Here is a 19,525-nt window from a genome sequence, read left to right on the forward strand (position 1 = left end):
TCGATACTGATCATGACATAAATGAGGAAGCCGAAACATATTCCGAAGTTGGTAATCGGTGTAAGTTAATATGGATCATGACGTAAAGCCGGTTCTCCGAGATTATCCCTCCAACTTCAAGGCCTCATTAAACATACCGGTGATTAATACGGTGAATCTGATCTAATTATGAAGAGAAACCGGAAAACAAGAATGAAAATGGCGAAAAACCGACCAATATTCCTATTGACAAACATAATCTGCTACATGAAGGTCACTAGCACGTCCATTAAGTCGTATAGTTAACTCCGAAAGCTGTTAACATTGTCACCGGTGAGTGTAATTCATGTCGAATTGAAAGGCAAGTACGGTGAAATCATGAAAAATGGGCAAAAAGGAGACGCAATGCGAGCAAACATGGTATGGCAAACCACAATGTGCGATAACTCAGTCAAGAGACAAGAAAGCAATCGTGTGCATATCTAGAATGGTGTCATGGTTAACGGATTCTACTTCCTTCTTCTTGGCGGTTCCGGAGCAATGCAGAAAGCATGGGAGAAGAAATCTCACAAAGTCCTTTATCGAGCGATGTGACTAGCAACTGCTAAATGTTAATCCAGAAAATGCAATCCATATTAAGAACGAATTTACAAGGACATCTCGACCTCAATCCTAACATTGCAGTTTAAAAGAAAAAGATGTCTTAACTGTGTAGAAGTGGGAAGACACAAAACAACCTACTTGAATCACTCGACGGTAAAAAAGTTAGGATGTGCAATGGCAAGAATACAGAACACTCGGATATTATAAAACACTTCTGAATGCCTTAACATGCATTTCAGTCATTACATTTGGATTAACAATTATATGAAATTCTAAAATACATTTAATAATGTCCGTTCTGAACTTTCAAATTCGAATACCTCGGAATCTGCAGCTCCTATGCATGAGCATAACTGTAATCAGAACAGGGGCAATTGCGAGCATAGGTGCTCCAATGAGTGTCCACTGATAATAATTATTTGCACGGTATATTTTCATGTCAGCTAGAGCTTCCATTTTGGCCAGGATGCAAAACGCCTGCACCGGACAGGTTTCAGACTCTTAAGTAAACCGACATTCTTGAAGAGTCATGAAACATTTATATGAATTGCTGCTTTCAAAACCGAGAGAGAGACATCCAAAGTACGGTAATATGTATTAAATCCACATGATCATTAGTTTAAAGTGAGATTTTCATGTGAACCTCAGGATGCCACAAAAAATTGAACAAGAGAGAGTGCGAGTGAAAGAGGAAGATAAATGGCCTACCGTCCAAAGCCAGTATCTCGAGTGGGTATATTTAGGTGGGAACAAAAATGTCATGATCGGAATAGCTATACACGGAATTAACTGGAATGTCACGCACAACCGAAGATCATTAAATGTTCTGTAAACAATAATCAATCATATTCAGCCAAAACCAATTAAAATTTGAATGACAAGCTTCAATTGATTGATTGAACAAATAAATAGAACATTTCAAGAGACAAACCTTGCATACGTTGTGCTTAGAACAGCAAAAACTAACAGTGAAAATAGGCAACTTAATCCGATTCTTTGCCAAGTCTTTCAAGTATAAAACTAGAGAAAAGTGAGGAATAAGCGATCATCATCTGCATTGGCAATGAAATTATAAAAACTTGGCGTTGGTAATGAAAGCAAAACTCAAAGAACAAAACAAAATGTCAAAGTTCATCATTCCAGCATAGCAAATACACATATCAAGAAAAAAGTTTAATGTTGGAAACAACAATCAAGAACCGAAAGTTCCTAAGATGGCCACTAGCAATCCCTCCATAGAAAAGCACCCAACCCCCAAACTCTCCTCGCAATCTGCCACAATCCCGGAGTCGAAAAAACATCAGTTAGTCACCAAATAATCACATAAATTCAACCTTTAAACTCAAAAGACATGGAAGAAAACAAGTGTTAAAACAATTAACCTTATGTTGAAAAAGCGTGCCTCCTCCCAGGCAAAGAACAAACCCCAGAACACCCACAATCAGAAATGGGAAATTGGTGACCACATTCAACGTGTTGGAACTCCTATATGACAAAAAGAAAGAACAATTAAATCAAATCAAATCAAACCAACAATTTATGTACAATTTTCTCCAACTTCACTTCCCATGATTCTACTAAACATAAATGAAAAACACAATGATTTACTACGAAGTTGCGCATGTCGGCATAGAGATGCTTCTTGTAAGAAAGTGGGATCTTTGGGGTAACCAACATGATGAAAAGCCAACAGAGCAATGCAACTCCCCATTGGAGTTCTTCCTCTTGGAACCTGTTGATTCACCATCCAAACATGATTAATTCTGTGTTTTTTACTTTGTAAGAAAAAAAGTGAACTTTTCCCTATCTGATTCCTCTGTTTTCCACTGTCTTATGTATGGTTCTCTTTGTTCTTGTGATCTGGTCTCCCAACATGGGCTATTGGCCTCTTTCCAGTTTACATGGACTCGAAATATAACACCCAAAATTATATTTTGGGTCAAGGTCATTGAACTATATAAAAATATTTTTTTTGTCAATAATCTTCTAAATAATTATTAAATTTATTAAATTATTACAGGTATTCCTTTTTGTAATTTTAAAATATAAAAAAATATAAGATCTCATGAAATATATTTTATTACAGTTTCATAATTTTATTATTGTTGGTTAGTCCATGTTTAAATAAATCGTTGATGACATAGTGAGATTTTCGTTTCTCTGTCATTTTCCTATAAAATTATAAGGGAAAATCGCCTCAGTGACAAAAAATGCCTTATAATATACGATTTTAACCAACTTTTTTCGGATTTGCCAAAATGACCAACAAAATCGCAATGTGATCGCTAATTCGCAACGCGATCTCCATTATCGTAAATTCGCGTTGCGATGGTCTACAGTGTCGTTGCAATTTTCCCAATTCGCAATGCGAATAAGTAAATCGCAACGCGAATTGGGAAAATCGCAATGCGATACTGACTATCGCAATGCGATACTGACTATCGCAATGCGATAATACAAAATCGCAACGAGATACTGACTTTCGCAACGCGATTCTGACTTTCGCAACGCGATTTACATAGCGCTATTCTTATTAACGCGTATTTTTTTTTCAAATTCCAAACACGAATTTTTTTCTAATAAATCGGAAACTGAAACCGTCCACAGTAACGCAAACTCAAACCTCAAACCCAAAATCACAACACTCAGTCCCATCTCCATCTCTCACTCTCTACGGCGAAATCTGTCCCCATCTCCGAAGATTTCCGTCCCCATCGCCGGCGAAATCCCTCACAACCATTCACAGTCAAAAATCCCTCACAATCATTTATAAATGGAAAATCAACCTCCGAGGGTTAGTTTTTTTTTTTGAAATTTTTGCATTATTTTAGGTTTTTCATATTGAGATTGATGATAAGTTTACTGGTAATTTCAATAATAGATTAACCATTTTACTTAGATTTCTTATTAAATTCATTCGATTGCTGCCAATACTGCTAAACTGTTTAGCCGTGAAGTTAGTATTTGTCTTTGTTTGTCTTTTGGTTGAAGTAATGCAGAAGAAGAATAGTTTCGAGAATGAAAATCGCAACGCGGAAATAACTATCGCAACGAGAAAATCGCAACGCGAAATAAAAAACGCAACGCGAAACCAAAATCGCATTGCGATTTTCATTTCGCGTTGCGATTCTCTCGTTACGATTTTCATTTCGCGTTGCGATAGTCATTTCGCGTTGCGATTCTCATTATCTCGTTGCGATTTTCATTTCAACCTAAAGACAAAGCAGTGTTGCAAATTTTAGTTTCAAGAATAAACTACTATTTATGTTTATTGTTTTGGTATATCTTGACAGTGTAGTTTTTGGTATATCTAACTTGGTATGTTTATTGTTTTTGTAGAAATTTTTTTCGGCTTCATTGACATTAAGGAATAAAGTTAGCCTAGCCACTACAATTGCTTCGAAGCTTTCACCTGCACAATGAAAATTGTTTGAGGAAACCTGCTTCGGGCCTTGGCTGAGAGTACAGCATCCGGGTGGAGATGCTAATTTGACCCATTTGTGGCTTCAGACCATGACTAGAGATCTACCCGACAGTATACAACGTGGTGAGGAAGAGATATGGTTTCATTTTCCACCGGCGTATACTTGTTTTGGGCGGAAGGAGTTATGCTTAATCACTGGTCTACGATTCGGACACGATGAAGTAGGCCGGTACACTCTTCATATCACCCGCCCATCATGGTTATCCAGGGTTTTTCCTGATGAGTCAATAGAGAAGCCGAACTTACACGTCGACGACATGAAGAAATTGTTTAATAAGAAAGATGGTTTTACTCGGATGAATGACGTCGATGTTGTCCGAGTATGCCTTCTACTACTTTTGTATGCCGGCTTTTTAGGCAGAGATGCCAGACAACCTATTCCTCAGGAGCTAATATTATTGGTAGAGGACCTAAATGCATGGAATCTGTTTCTGTGGGGTTCGTATATATGGAAAGCTACCTGGACTAAGTTGTCGTATGCCTTTGATGACCGCAAAAGTTTACGGGGCGATGGGTCGAAATACACTTTGTCAGGCTTTGTTTGGGCCTTTAAGATAAGAATTTCTATATAATGTTTTCAAAATTATAATTAATTATTTAACAATTACTAATGTTTGTTATTATATTGTTTTTAGATTTGGATATTCGAGGCCTTTCCCGCCATGAAGACATATGCAATAAAAACTTTAATGATATTCCAGGGCTATTTCCTGGAAGAGGAAACGTCTGTTGGATTGGGAAGACTTAATACCATATGCGACAATAAATAATGTAAGTTAACACAAATACTATCATATATAAACAAGTTATTAATAGTAGACATTTAACTTTGTTTGAGTTTTTATATTTTTAGGAGGCCAACATTCCATTAATGAGACTGACACCCAAAGAGGCTGAGCTTGCCACTGATTGGTGGCAAGCTAGTCAGCGTTTTCTTGATGGCACGAATGATGAGCAGCCTCCACTTCCTCCACTTCGAGAGCCATCACCTCACCCAGAGCCATCACCTGATCGACCCGACTATACACCTCTACAACGAGAGCCATCACCTATCCCGTCACATCATCGAGCCACTTCTCCACCATCACCTCATGATAGGCGACCGGTAAAGATGCCACGACTTCTATCTCCCTGTTCTCCACCTCCACGGGATGAGTCAAGGGAGTTACGTGATGAGGTCAATGTCTTGCGTGAGGAGATCGGTACTCTACGCGATAACGATGGTGCATGGCGTGTGGAGGTCAATGTCTTGCGTGAGGAGATCGGTACTCTACGTGATAACGATGGTGCATGGCGTGTGGAGGTGTCTACTTTACGTGGTGAGGTTGCCGCTCTAAGTGAAATGGTAGTATCGTTGCAGAATGAGGTTCATACTCTACGCAACGAGGTAAGTTTAAGATTTTCCATATTTAACTTGATGATAAATTTACTCGTAATTTCACTTAAATTAACCATTTCACTTAGATTGCTTAGTAAATTTATTCGTTGCTGCCAATACTGCTAAAACTGTTTATTAACACTGTGAAGTTAGTATTTGTCTTTTTGTTTTGTCTTTTGGTTGAAGTAAATTTATTCGGTTGCTGCCAATTCTGCTAAACTGTGTATTCTTTAACACTGTGAAGTTAGTATTTGTCTTTGTTTTGTCTTTTGGTTGAAGTTTTGAAATATATTTGTCTTTGCTTTCACTGTTTAAATATCATGTCCGTTTATTTACTGATATTTTTATTTAATTATTTAGCGGACCGATAAGGTGGATGCTTTACGTCGGGTTTTTCTTGCACGATAGAGATCACGCATCAGACGGCGTGCACGTGCTATTAAGTCTCCGTATACCCCAATAGTGCGAAGACACCGCAAGAAGAAGCCCGACTCGCCTGTCATCCCTCAAGAGTTCACTCCTATCGTTGAAGAGGCCCCTATCATTCCTCGAGAGTCCCCTCCCACCGTTCAAGAGACCACTGTCATCCCTCAAGAGTCCACTCCTATCATTGAAGCGGCCCCTATCATTCCTCGAGAGTCCTCTCCCACCGTTCAAGAGGCCACTGTCATCGTTGAAGAGGTCCCTCCCACCATTCAAGATCCCGATTCACATGGCGTCATATGTAGGATTCTTGAGAAACCCTCTGACGTTTCGGACATGATGGATTCAAGTTGGCTCTCATATGAGTTACCGGCCAGTACCATACCGGTATCTGAAGTGGATAGGGAACAACTACCGGACACAATTCTGGATAACACCCTTTGGGCTAAGATCGCAGTTGATTTTTATCTACATGAGCGAAGCCAGGGGTGTTTCACTGACATATGCAAGCTCAATGATGATATCTATTTGTTGCTTGATCGGTCTTGGTGGGGCGTATTATTAGGGGTCGAAGACAATGGCTATTTCGATGGAGGGGTATTATATTTTCCTTATATTTTAATTTGATTATTTTTTTGTAAATTTATGTAAGTTACTAATATATGTCTTTTTTTGTAAAACAGCATATCGATGCGTGGGTGTCACGTCTTCTAATAATTAGGAAACTTAAGGAAAATAAAAGAAATACACGATATACAATTATGCCGACGTCTTTTAACGCCGTTCACTTGAAGAATCAACGAGATGAATCATTTGCATTGGGCAATGGACAATCTAAACTTTATCCTGCATGGTGGGAGGTCGATAAGGTTAGTGTTTATTTTAGATTGAGTTTAAAGGTATTCATAAATAAGTGCGCAAATGAATGAATTATTACTTATGATTGCAGGTGTTTATCCCTGTTTTGGAACGTAACCATTGGCTTCTCGTCGAGCTTCAGATCCCATCCCTTAAGGCAATAGTATATGGCAGCATGATAAATTACATATCATTGGCTGATTTAAGAGATATTATTAAGGGATGGAGCCCTTATTTGGCTAAATTCTTGGATGCGATAAATTATTGGACTCGTTCTAGAAACAAAGAAGCCAAAAAAGCTCAATATTACAGTTAGCATAGACGAGACCGTACCACAACAAACGAAAGGACCCAGAGGGGATTGTGGTCCTCTCGAATGCTTGGCGTTGGACCGTTTGATCACAGGAAGTATAAAGTATCTACCTCCCACCGATATAGATAGAGCTGCAGTAGGCTTGTGGTTTCGACATTATATAGCTAGATCGATATATACGAGACGCTGCCTACCTGCATCCGCGTTATAAAAATGTCCATAAACAATTGGTATGTTTATAGGCTTGTGGTTTGAAAATGTTTGGTTAAGTACCTAGAATTCAATAATTTGATGTTTGTAGGTTTTAGATGTGTAGAAAGTGTTGTTTGAGCAAATGTTTGGTTTATACAGGTTAATCTCAGAAGTGAGCTGCGTGAAAATGATGTATGGCTGCAAAAGTTGATTCAATAGTAGAAGTGTTATTTTCTCTAATAATTATCGCTTATTTTTTTATTGTTTAATTGATTTGTAAAAGGTGATTTGTAAAAGTTGATTTGTTTAATTGATGTTAACATAATTCTTATTTGTGCTTGTTTAATTGATTGAAATGTAATGGTTGATTTTGTTGATTTCAATCTGCATTATGTTGAAGGCAAAAAGTACTATTGCAATGCGAAATGAAAATCGCAACGCGAAATGAAAATCGCAACGAGAGAATCGCAACGCGAAATTAAATTCGCGTTGCGATTTTTCATTTCACATTGCGATTCCCTCGTTGCGATTTTCATTTCGCATTGCGAAATTAGCGTTGCGATTTTCATTTCGCATTGCGATAGTAATTTCCGCGTTGCGATAGACATTAAGATGATTGCCTATTAAGTGATAACAACTGAACAGATCATAGCAATTTTCAAACTCAAGTTACTAATACATGCCTAACTGAAAATGTTAAAAGTTCACACATAAAATCTACATAATACAACGTTTGCATTTAAAAATCACCTAAGTTAACAGTCCCAAAATGTGAAGCCAGTTGTGATTGGGATTTTAAAGGTGATTGCGATTTTGATTGCCTTTTTCTTGACACCATATGAGCTTTGGATTTTGAAGATGATCCATATTTTGGTAGAGGAAAAGATGATTGTGATGGCACTGGTGATCCACATGTCAACCTTGTATGACCATTTTCCTTGCACCGACTACATGTCGATCTCTTCTTCTCTTCACCCTTAGACGGTATACGATCGTGATTTTTTGGTCAGCCATGTAGCCTTCTGTCCATGACTGGTGGCAAAACTGTTTGTAAGTCATCTGGTATATCCCACTCAGAAGGATGTGGAATAGGGTAGACAATCTCGGCATAAGTTTTTCGATATACTTCTGTAGTGTAGTAATCCATAGCGTATGTGCTTGAATCATCTTGGTTTAGATGAAGAGCAACTTTTATAACATGGCCACACGGATAACCAGATGTTTGTCATTTCATACAACTACACGTCCTTGCATTTAGATCGACAAGCCCATTTAAGTTATTATCCAGTACTTCAAACAAAGTGTTTGAACATGGTTCAACTCTCCATGACGTTGACTTCACAACACGTTTCGTTATCTTTTTTTCAGTCCATGGTGTAAAACGATATTCCAATGTTCCTGTAAATTTTTAAATAAATAATACTTAGTAAATTATATGATAAGTTACGAATTCAAAGAAATAATACCTGCATGGTTTCTTTTCTTGTAGTACCACTGTTGAATAGAGGCTCGAAAAAACTCCATTAACATAGTAATGGGTAATTTCCGGGAATGACGACTTAGAGCGTTGATTGATTCTGCACTATTAGACGTCATGAAACCATATCTTGCTCCAAGTTGATGTACTCTTGACCATCTTTCAAACCCGACATCTTCTAGTGTTTGAGCACACTGAGGCAAAACACGTCTTAAACAGTTTATATGCTTATTGAAATCCACTTCCCGATAAGCCTTTACAGCCTTCCAGTATGTCCATTTGTGTTTTTTTATACCAGCAGACCTTGATTTTAGATTTCTATACAAATGAACACCACAAAGTCCATGAAAAGCATCTGGGAAACACCTTCTAACAGCGTTGTCAATTGAGTTTGCCCTATCGGATATGATTTTCAGATTGCTAATAGGACCTATGCAATCCCTAAGATGCCCCATAAACCATGTCCATGAATCAGAGGTTTCAGATTTGCCAACCCCGTAAGCTATTGGCAATATCCCATTGTTAGCATCCATGGCTACTGCTAATAAGTTTACTCCAAGGTATCGACCTTTCAAATGTGCTCCGTCAACTATAATAACTGGGCGCATGCAAGTAATAAACGAACGAATCTACAAAATAATATACACAAGAAATATAATCATTTAAATGTGAAATGCATGTAACTAACAGAAATGAGTCAACAGAATTATATTGATTTACTAACCGCAGCACCAATGGCGATAAACAGCAACTCAAAGCGTCCATCTCTATCTGTTTTGATATGAGTTACCGACCCAGGATTTTTCAGCTTTAAATTGTGACAATAAGCCGGCAGTTGGGCAAACGATGCTTCTGGCGACCCCTCAACAATTCCAAGGCATAACATTTGGCTCTCCAAGCTTGAGAATATGATATACTAATCTTGAACCGAGCATTCATGTCATTCATAATTTCATGTCCCCGATATACCCTGCCATTCAAAAACATTAACTCAGCCAGAAAACCACCCAAAACCTTTTTGTTTGCCTGTCTATGGTTAGGAAAAACTTGGGTTCTTGAACATATATGTTTATCAATAAAAGTCCTAACTTGAAACATTTCGCAATCTTTTATCCTCTTTGCAATCATACGCCACGTACAATTTTTGTCAATCATACACCTTGTTTCGAAACGATCTTTGCTTGATTTGTTAACTTTTAGTTGATAGCCATCTTCCACACATTTCGTATACAAAGCTATCTTCAAGTCTTCCTTTGTATCAAAACAATCATCTTTCTTGATACGAATAACTTTTGTGTAGCAATCAACTGCTTTCTTTGCCAACTCTTCTTCCGGTAGCTGAAGTAATTCTGGCATATTCCAGTTATACTCCCGTGGCATTTTCTTTTCTTCGGGGACTTTTTCTTCTTCAGGATTATATGAATTACATAATGGATGTTCAACATGTTCATTCACAGTCGTAACTTCCTCCTCATTATCATCAACAACATCTTCTTCGGCAACGGGTATTTCATCATCAAAATTCGGGTATTGACCAATATCAAAATCATTACACGCAGGGTCTGTTTCTTCTTCTGAAACATCATCAAAATCCGAGTATTGACCAATATCAAAGTCTGGGTATTGACCAAGATCAAATTTCGAATACTGACTAGTACTCACAATTTTTTCTCTTGGCTCATCATCGTCTAATTGGTCAATACGAAAACCGGAATTTGGTGCTGAAAGTTGATTTGGATTTGGATTAGAGAAAGGTTGTGGGTTTTGAGACCTACTTAGTTGATTACTACCCGCTACTGACCCAACAATACTACTTCTAGGTTCAACAACATACAATGTAACATCATCACTTGAAACATTAATGTAAGCAATGAATCGTTCAACATCTTCATTGTCGGATAACAAATAAATTTTACCATTTCTCTGATAAGATAGCCTAAATCCACTTAGGGGCTCTAAATTCAATTTCTTTGAAACACGTAACATTAGAGTTTCATAAGTTAACTTCTTTAATGACAGTTTTAGTTGAAGATTCATGGGTAAAGGCATATATTGTAAAACACCATGAACATTATCCCATGACCCTCCAAAACACAAATCTATCCAAACATGATCAACATTAGATGATTTCATGGTTGTAAATTAATTTACTAAACAAACGAGATGCGAAACTAAGACCTGTTGCCAGATGGGGAAGGATGTCGTTGGATATAGAAACGGATGTCGCCGGAGAGAGTGATAGATGGAGATGGAATGAGTTGCGATTTAGGGATTTAGGTTATGAGTTGTTGCTGCTGCGTAGATATATACACAAAAAATTTGGCTTGCGAAACTAAAACTTGTTGCGAACTTTGAAACTCGCATTGCGATTCTGTATTATCTCGTTGCGAAAGTCAGAATCGCGTTGCGAAAGGCAATCATTTGACCATCGCAATGCGAAATGCAAATCGCAACGACAGAATCGCAATGCGAAATGAAAAGGGAGTATATATATTAACAAAACTTGCATTATGTGTATTTTATGTGTGCACTTTTAACATTTTCAGTTAGGCATGTATTAGTAACTTGAGTTTGAACATTGCTATGATCTATTCAGTTGTTATCACTTATTAGACATTCATTTGACTATCGCAACGTGAAAATGGCTATCGCAACGCGAAAATAGCTATCGCAACGCGAAATGGCTATCGCAACGACAAAATCGCAATGCGAAATGAAAATCGCATTGCGATTTTCTCGTTGCGATTTTCATTTCGCATTGCGATTTTCATTTCGTATTGCGATTCTCTCGTTGCGATAGTCAGTTTTGTGTTGCGATAGTCTGTTTTGCCTTCAACATAATACAGATTGAAAATCAACAAATCAACTATTACATTTCAACACAAATAAGAATTATGTACACATCAATTAAACCAATCAACATTTACAAATCATCTTTTACAAATTAATTAAACAATCAAAGAATAATAATAATTCTTATTTCTTCATCAATTATTGAATCAATGAATCAACAACTTTGTGACCCCGTACATCCATTTCACGCAGCTCACTTAAGGATTAACCTGCAGAAACCAAACATTTGCTCAAACAGGACTTCCTACACATCTAAAACCTACAAACAGCAAATTATTGAATTATAGGTACTTAACCAAACATTTTAAAACCAAAAGGAGTATATATGTTAACAAAACTTGCATTTGACTTACCAATTAACAATGGACACTTTCATAACGTGGATGCAGGTAGGCAGCGTCTCGAATATATTACTCTAGCCATATAATGTCGAAACCACAAGCCTACTGCAGCTCTATCTCTATCGGTGGGAGGTAAAAACTCTGTGCTTCCCGTCGTCAAACGCGCCAAGCAAAGGCATACGAGAGGACCACAATCCCCTCTGGCACCCGACGATTGATGTGGCACGGTCTCGTCTCTGACAACTGTGACATTGAACTTCTTTGGCTTCTTGTGTCCAGAATGAGTCCAATAATTAATCCCATCCAAGAATTTAGCCAAATGAGAGCTCCATCCCTTGAAAATATCTCTCAAATCAGACAGTGATATGTAATTGATCATGCTGTCATACACTATTATCTTCAGGGATGGGAGCTGAAGTTGGACGAGAAGCCAGTGACGACGTTCCAAAATAGGGATAAACACCTGCAATCATAAGTAATAATTCATTTATTTGCGCACTTATTTATGAACACCTTTAAAAAATTTAAAAAATAAACACTAACCTTATCGACCTCCCACCATGCAGGATAAAGTTTAGCTTGTCCATTGCCCAACGAAAATGATTCATCTCGTTGATTCTTCAAGTGAACTGCGTGAAAAGTTGCCGGCATTATTGTATATAGCGAATTTTTTTTATTTTTCCTAAGCTCCCTTATTATTAGTAGACGTGACACCCACGCATCGATATGCTGTTTTACAAAAAAATACATATATTAGTGAATTACATTAATTTTTAAACAAATTAATCAAAATCATATATAAGACAAATATAAGACTTACCTCCCCATCCAAATAGCAACTGTCTTCAACCCCTAATAGCACACCCCACCAAGACCGATCAAGCAACAAAAACATTTCATCGTTGAGTTTGCTGATGTCAGTGTAACACCCTTGGCCCGCTCATGTAGATAAAAATCAACTGCGGTCTTAGCCCAAAGGGTATTATCCACAATTGTTTCCGGTAGTTGTCTCCTCTCCACTTCAGATACCGGAAGGGTACTAGCCGGTAACTCATACGAGAGCCAACTCTCATCCATCATTTCCGGAACCGGTGGGGGTTTCTCAATACTTCGATATATTACCCCATGTGAATCGGGCTCTGGAATGGTGGGAGGAACCTCTTCAACGATGACAGTGGCCTCTTGAACGGTGGGGGGGAGGGAGGATAGGGGCCTCTTGAACGATTGAAGGGGACTCTTGAGGGATGACCGGTGAGTCGAGCTTCTTCTTGCGGAGTCTTCGCACCATTGGGTTGAACGAAGACGTAATAGCACGTCCACGCCGTCTGATGCGTGAACTCCGTCGTGCAAGGAAAACCAGACGTAAAGCATCCACCTTATCGGGTCGCTAAAAAAAATTAATACATAAATCAGTAAATAAACATACATGATATTAAACAAAGACAAATATGTTTCAAACTAGCATTGTATTCACCCAAGTCATTATTCTATCATAGTTCACAAAATGCTCAGATAACATTCCAGAAGTAAGCACTTATATAAACATTTAAAAGGACAACATATATAAACATTCCAGAAGAAGAATAGTTTACTTTCGTAACACGAAACTTAAAAGCGCAACACGAAAATGACTATCGCAACGCGGAAATGGCTATCGCAATGCGAAATAAAAATCGCAACGACAAAATCGCAATGCAAAATGAAATCGCAACGACAAAATCGCAACGCGAAACACAAATCGCATTGCGATTTTCATTTCGCGTTGCGATTTCATTTCGTACTGCGATTTTGTCGTTGCGATTTTCATTTCGCATTGCGATAGCCATTTCCGTGTTGCGAAAGTAAACTATTCTTCTTATGCAAATTGAAACTTGAATGGATTGCATTACTTCAACCAAAAGACAAAAACAAAACCAAAAACCAATACTAACAAAAACAGTTTAGCAGTATTAGCAGCAACCGAATGAATTACGAGTATGAAAAATCTTAATCTTACCTCGTTGCGTAGAGTATGAACCTCATTCTGCAACGATGCTACCATCTCACGTAGAGTGGCTACTTCAACGCGTAATGTAGACACCTCAACACGTCATGCACCATCGTCTTTGCGTAAAGTATCGACCTCCTCACGCAAGGCATTGACCTCATCAAGTAACTCCCCTAACTCATCCCGTTGAGGTGGAGGTGGAGAACAGGGAGATAAACGTCGTGGCATCTTTGCCGGTCGCCTATCTTGCGGTGATGGTGGAGAAGAGGCTCGATGATGTGACAGAATATGTGATGGCTGTCGTTATGGAGGTGTATAGCCGGGTCGATCAGATGATGACTCTGGGTGAGGTGATAGCTCTGGGCGAGGTGATGGCTCTCGAAGTGGAGGCTGCTCATCAACCGTTCCATCAAAAAAACGCTTTCTAGCTTACCACCAATCAGTGGCAAGCTCAGCTTCCGTGGGTGTCAGCCTCTATAGAGGAGTGTTGGCCTCCTAACAATATAAAAGCTCAAACAAAGTTAAACGTATACTAGTAATAACTTGTTTATAAACATATGGTAGTATTTATGTTAACTTACATTATTTATTGTCGTATACCGTAGTAAATCTTCCCATTGCAAGGTCCGTTTCCTCTTCCAGGAAATAGCCCTGGGAATATTATTTGAAGTTTTTATTGCATATGTCTTCATGGCGGGAAAGGCCTCAAATATCCAAATCTACAAACAATATAATAACAAACATTAGTAATTGTTAAATAATTACTTATAATTTTGGAAACATTATATAAAAATTCTTACCTTAAAGGCCCAAATAAAGCCTGTCAAAGTGTATTTGGAACCATCGCCATGCAAACTTTTTCGATCGTCCAAGGCAGACGATAACTTATTCCATGTAGCTTTCCATAAATACGAGCCCCACGGAAACAGGTTCCACGCATTTAGGTCTTACACCAATTTGATTAGATCATTTGGAATAGGTTGTCTGGCCTCTCTGCCTAAAAAGCCGACATGCAAAAGAATTAGAAGGCATACTCGGACAACGTCGACGTCATCCATCCGAGTAAAACCATCTTTCTTATTCAATAATATCGTCAGGTCTTCCACGTGTAGATTCGGCCTCTCCATATCAGGAAAAACCCGGGATAACCATGATGGGCGGGTAATATGTATAGTGTACCGACCTACATCATCGTGTCCGAAGCGTAGACCGGTGATTAAGCAAAACTCCTCCCGCCCAAAACACGTATACGTCGGTGGAAAATCAAACCATATCTCTTCATCACGACGTTGTATAGTATCTGGTAGATCCCTAGTCATGGTTTGAAGAAATAGGTGTGTCAACATCGCATCTCCACCGGGATGTTGTACTTTCAGCCATGGCCCGAAGCAAGTATCCTCAAACATTTTTCTTTGTGCAGGTGAAAGCTTCGACGCAATTGTTTTTGCCAGGCTGACTTTATTTCTTAAGGTTAATTGAGCCGAATAAAAGTTCTACAAAAACAATAAACATACTAAGTTAGATATACCAAAAACTGCACTGTGAAGATATACCAAAAACAATAATAAACATAAAGAGTAGTAGTTTATTCTTCAAACTTAAATTTGCAACACTGTGAATTTCTTATTTGTCTTTGTTTTTTGGTTGAAGTAATGCAATTCATTCAAGTTTCAATTTGCAGAAGAAGAATAGTTTCTGAAAATGAAAATCGCAACACGAAAATGACTATCGCAACGCGAATTTGACTATCGCAACGCGAATTTGACTATCGCAACGAGAGAATCGCAACGCGAAACTAAAATCGCGTTGCGATTTTCATTTCGCGTTGCGATTCTCGGTTAATAATAAGCAATCTAAGTGAAATGGTTAATCTATTATTGAAATTACCAGTAAAGTTATCATCAATTTCAATATGAAAAACCTAATAATAATGCAAAAATTTCAAAAAGAAAATAATTAAAAAAACTAACCCTCGTTGGTTGATTTGGTTGATTTTCCATTTCTGATTGTGAGGGTGGCTCTGAGAGATGGAGATAGACGGATTTCGCCGGAGATGGGGACGAATTTCGTCGGAGATGGGTGAGAGAGTGAGAGTGAGAGATGGAGATGGGACTGAGTTGTGATTTTAGGTTTTAGGTTATGAGTTGCGATTACGGGATATACTGTGGACGGTTCAGTGTTCCAATATATTAATATTCGTGTTTGGAATTTAAAAATAAAATACTTGGTCAGGATACTAATGGCGCTTTGAAAATCGCATTGCGATTATGTATTATCGCGTTGCGAAAGTCAGAATCGCGTTGCGAAAGTCAGTATCTCGTTGCGATTTTGTATTATCGCATTGCGATAGTAAGTATCGCATTGCGATAGTCAGTATCGCATTGCGATTTTCCCAATTCGCGTTGTGATTTACTTATTCGCATTGCGAATTGGGAAAATCGCAACGATACTGTAGACCATCGCAACGCGATTTCCAACTATCGCAACGCGAAATGCAACGCGAATTTTGCGATAATGGAGATCGCGTTGCGAATTAGCGATCGCATTGCGATTTTGTTGGTCATTTTGGCAAATCCGGAAATAGTTGGTTAAAATCGTATATTATAAGACATTTTTGGTCACTGAGGCGATTTTCTCAAATTATAAACTTATGTAATTATTTTTATTGATAAATTATCCTTCGTTAACAGTTGTAGTTTGTGATAATATTGATACCAAAACATTTTTATTTCATTTGTTTTTATTCTTTTTTATTTCAATGTTTGAATGTTTCATCTCTTTTGACGATCTCCAGATGAGATTAATTTTAAGATATATTATTTTTTTAAAAAAAAATTATTATCATTTATATTTCTAAATAAACATCTTAAAATTAAGAAAGTCTTTTAAATTCTTAAAATCACAATTTAGTGTTTAAATTGAAATGCTTCAAAAAAATTTACTAAAATTGATATAAAACTTAAAAGTTTACCGAGTAATAATGTAATTTAACGAAGAAAACAACATAGTTCCAGTAGAAAACAGCTAGGAAAAGGTTGATGCTATGAGTGGCAATGGTGAACATCAATGGATATGAAAAGCATGGAAAATGACAGATCACCCCATTAAGTATCATAAATGCATAACCAGTAAGATTTTGAAATTCTAACCCGTTTAAAGATTTATCAAACTCAACCAATTTGAGGTTAGAAACCAGGAAATAGTTATGGACTGAAGGTGCCATTCTCTCTCTCTCTCTCTTTTGGTAAGCACAAAGTTCTGGAGAGACAATACCAGTACGGGATCTACGCCCTTACACAGAAAAAAGGACATTGGAAATCTAAAGCTTTTTCATTTTTGTTTTTACTTTTCATCTTCCACTTCCTCTATTAACCGCCTCCTTATACCTAATGATGGAGTCAAGCTTTTGTAACTTGAGCTGTTGCTTGAACTTGTTGATGAAATCGTCCGCTCTGGCATCAACTTCATCGTCTTCCGCCGTAGCTTTATCTTTCCCTACCCTCACAGTGGCCGGTCGTCGAGCTTCCAAGATATTGTCTTCCTCGAAATGCCGAAAAGCAGACTTCACGCTGGCGGATTTTTTCATCTTCCTCGGAAGCTTAGTCGGTACCTCCCCGGATGCCGGTTTGGTATCTGATTTCGTCCTCGAAACATGATTTTCAACCTTCAGCTGACTGTAGATTTCATCGAGCGTCCGCCCTTCTCCTTGGGTCGCATCCGGTTCCTCCGCTTTTGCATCAGATACCTCGTCCGGTGCATAATGAGAGACACTCTCATGGTTTTTCTCCGGCGTGAAGTAACTCTTGAGATTAATGGACTTAACCCTTTGCAGCAACGAAGGTGATCGATCCAGTGGCTGCTGTTTCTGTTGCTGTTGCTGATGCGGAGAGATTTGATGTTGAAAAGAGAACTGGAAATCACTTAAATCCGGTGTTCTTTCGTATGAAACAACAGGCTCTTGAGATCTATAAGCATAAAAGTTGATCGATGTCAACCTCTGCAAGACGGATGGAGATCTAACAAGCTTTGGGTTTGTTTCATTGTCTTGTTCATGTCTTCCGCCATCGCCGCCGTTCTTGTTGGAGGTCAAAGTGGAAGTGAAATAAATGGTACCGATTGTGAGGTTGAGGAAGACGAAGAACACGGTTGGGGTGAACCAGCTGAGGAGCGATGTCCAAATGGAACATGGCACTGTGGGGATTGGTTCTTCCAACATGGCTTTTGGTTTCTGGTTTTACAAAGAGAGATAAGGGAAGACGAAGGGTAAAGTGGTGATTGGTTGAGTTTTGATATTTCTCAAGAGCTCAACTTAAAATAAATTGTTTATATATATATGTTTATTTCTGTGTGTGTGGATTTGGAAAAGGTGCATGTGCTTGGAGAGATGAATGGATCAATGGGAATCAGACAAAAGAGAAGGAAATGGGGTTGGCTTCATTTGGTTTGGCCTCGGTGGAAGTGTACTCTCATTAAAGGAGCTTGAGTGGCTGACACTGATAGCATTTAGGGTCTGATATGGTTTTTCAAGTGGAAGTATTTTATGTTTGACTAATTATATTGTTAAGATGAGTATATCTTACCAATAAAAAAAATTCTAAATAAATATTATCTTAAAATTATTTTAAATTATTCAAAAAAAATGGATGAAAAATTATTATTTTACCTCTAAGAATATAGATCTAAGTTTATAAGTGTAATAATATGCATAAAGTACTTGTTTATTTTTTAAAAGCATAGTTGTAATGACAATTAATATGCATATTTGCGAGTATAAGTGACATTATAGTCTTGGAAACACCTTCCATAACTAGCAAGCCAAGGATTGCCATTGGTACTTTTTGAAGCCATAAAGAGAGGTCCAAAGCCAAGTTTTAAGCAAGAATATATTTATATATAGTACTTGATGTCCCCAGGCAAGTCTATTATTGTTCATTAATAATTGAAAATAAAATATAATTTCATGTTCTTCCCATTTGAAGCAATTTGAATTATTTAAATAAAAAATTTTATTAATTATTTTTAACTCATTTAGGAAAAAAATATTTTTATTGTTAATTAGTTGAATGTTATGAGAAATTAGCTTCTCTAAGTAAAATTAATAATTTTAATATTAACATCATAAATAAAGGAATTTAAAAAGGTCGTCTCTACGATAAACCTACATATAATTTTAATCTAATTGAATTAATATCTTCAGTTTTCAACAACTCTTTTCATGTCTGTGTTATGATTTGCATTATTTGATCATGTTTTATCTAATTTAACACAATTAATAAAAAATTATATATATATATATTGTTAATATTATTTTTCACGTATTAAAAATATTTCGAATATATAATTTCAATTTTTATTCAATTATAAAATTAAATCCAGTAAAATTATTCAAATACTATTTAAAGAACACTATCTTATATTAGAAATTAAAAAATTATTTTTTCATCCGGTGTGAATAATATAAAGTCCTATAAAAGACGTTTAAATCATCTTGTGATTTATAAAAAAAATACCCAAACCACCTGGCGATTTCTAAAACATTCATATAAGACCCTGCGACTTCTCCAAACTCCATACATACCTGCAAGCTATTAGCTATGTCTCCCCAAACGATGTCATACATTCTATGAGGTTTTTGGA

The 19,525-nt window shown here is 37.4% G+C and overlaps 1 protein-coding gene and 1 pseudogene across 1 annotated transcript; both read right to left on the bottom strand.

Moving 5' to 3' along the window:
• Positions 1 to 703: 703 nt before the first annotated feature.
• Positions 704 to 1,782, bottom strand: LOC120182278 (annotated as a pseudogene).
• Positions 1,783 to 17,222: 15,440 nt separating this feature from the next.
• On the bottom strand, positions 17,223 to 18,188 carry LOC120182277 (pathogen-associated molecular patterns-induced protein A70-like). Its single transcript, XM_039187271.1, has one exon. It carries the CDS (start codon positions 18,102 to 18,104, stop codon positions 17,238 to 17,240), a length of 867 nt encoding a protein of 288 aa, XP_039043202.1. The 5' UTR covers positions 18,105 to 18,188; the 3' UTR covers positions 17,223 to 17,237.
• Positions 18,189 to 19,525: the final 1,337 nt, after the last annotated feature.

This window comes from Hibiscus syriacus, unplaced genomic scaffold, assembly GCF_006381635.1.
Source record: "Hibiscus syriacus cultivar Baekdansim isolate YM2019G1 unplaced genomic scaffold, ASM638163v2 tig00112636_pilon, whole genome shotgun sequence".
NCBI classification, from domain to species: Eukaryota; Viridiplantae; Streptophyta; class Magnoliopsida; order Malvales; family Malvaceae; genus Hibiscus; species Hibiscus syriacus.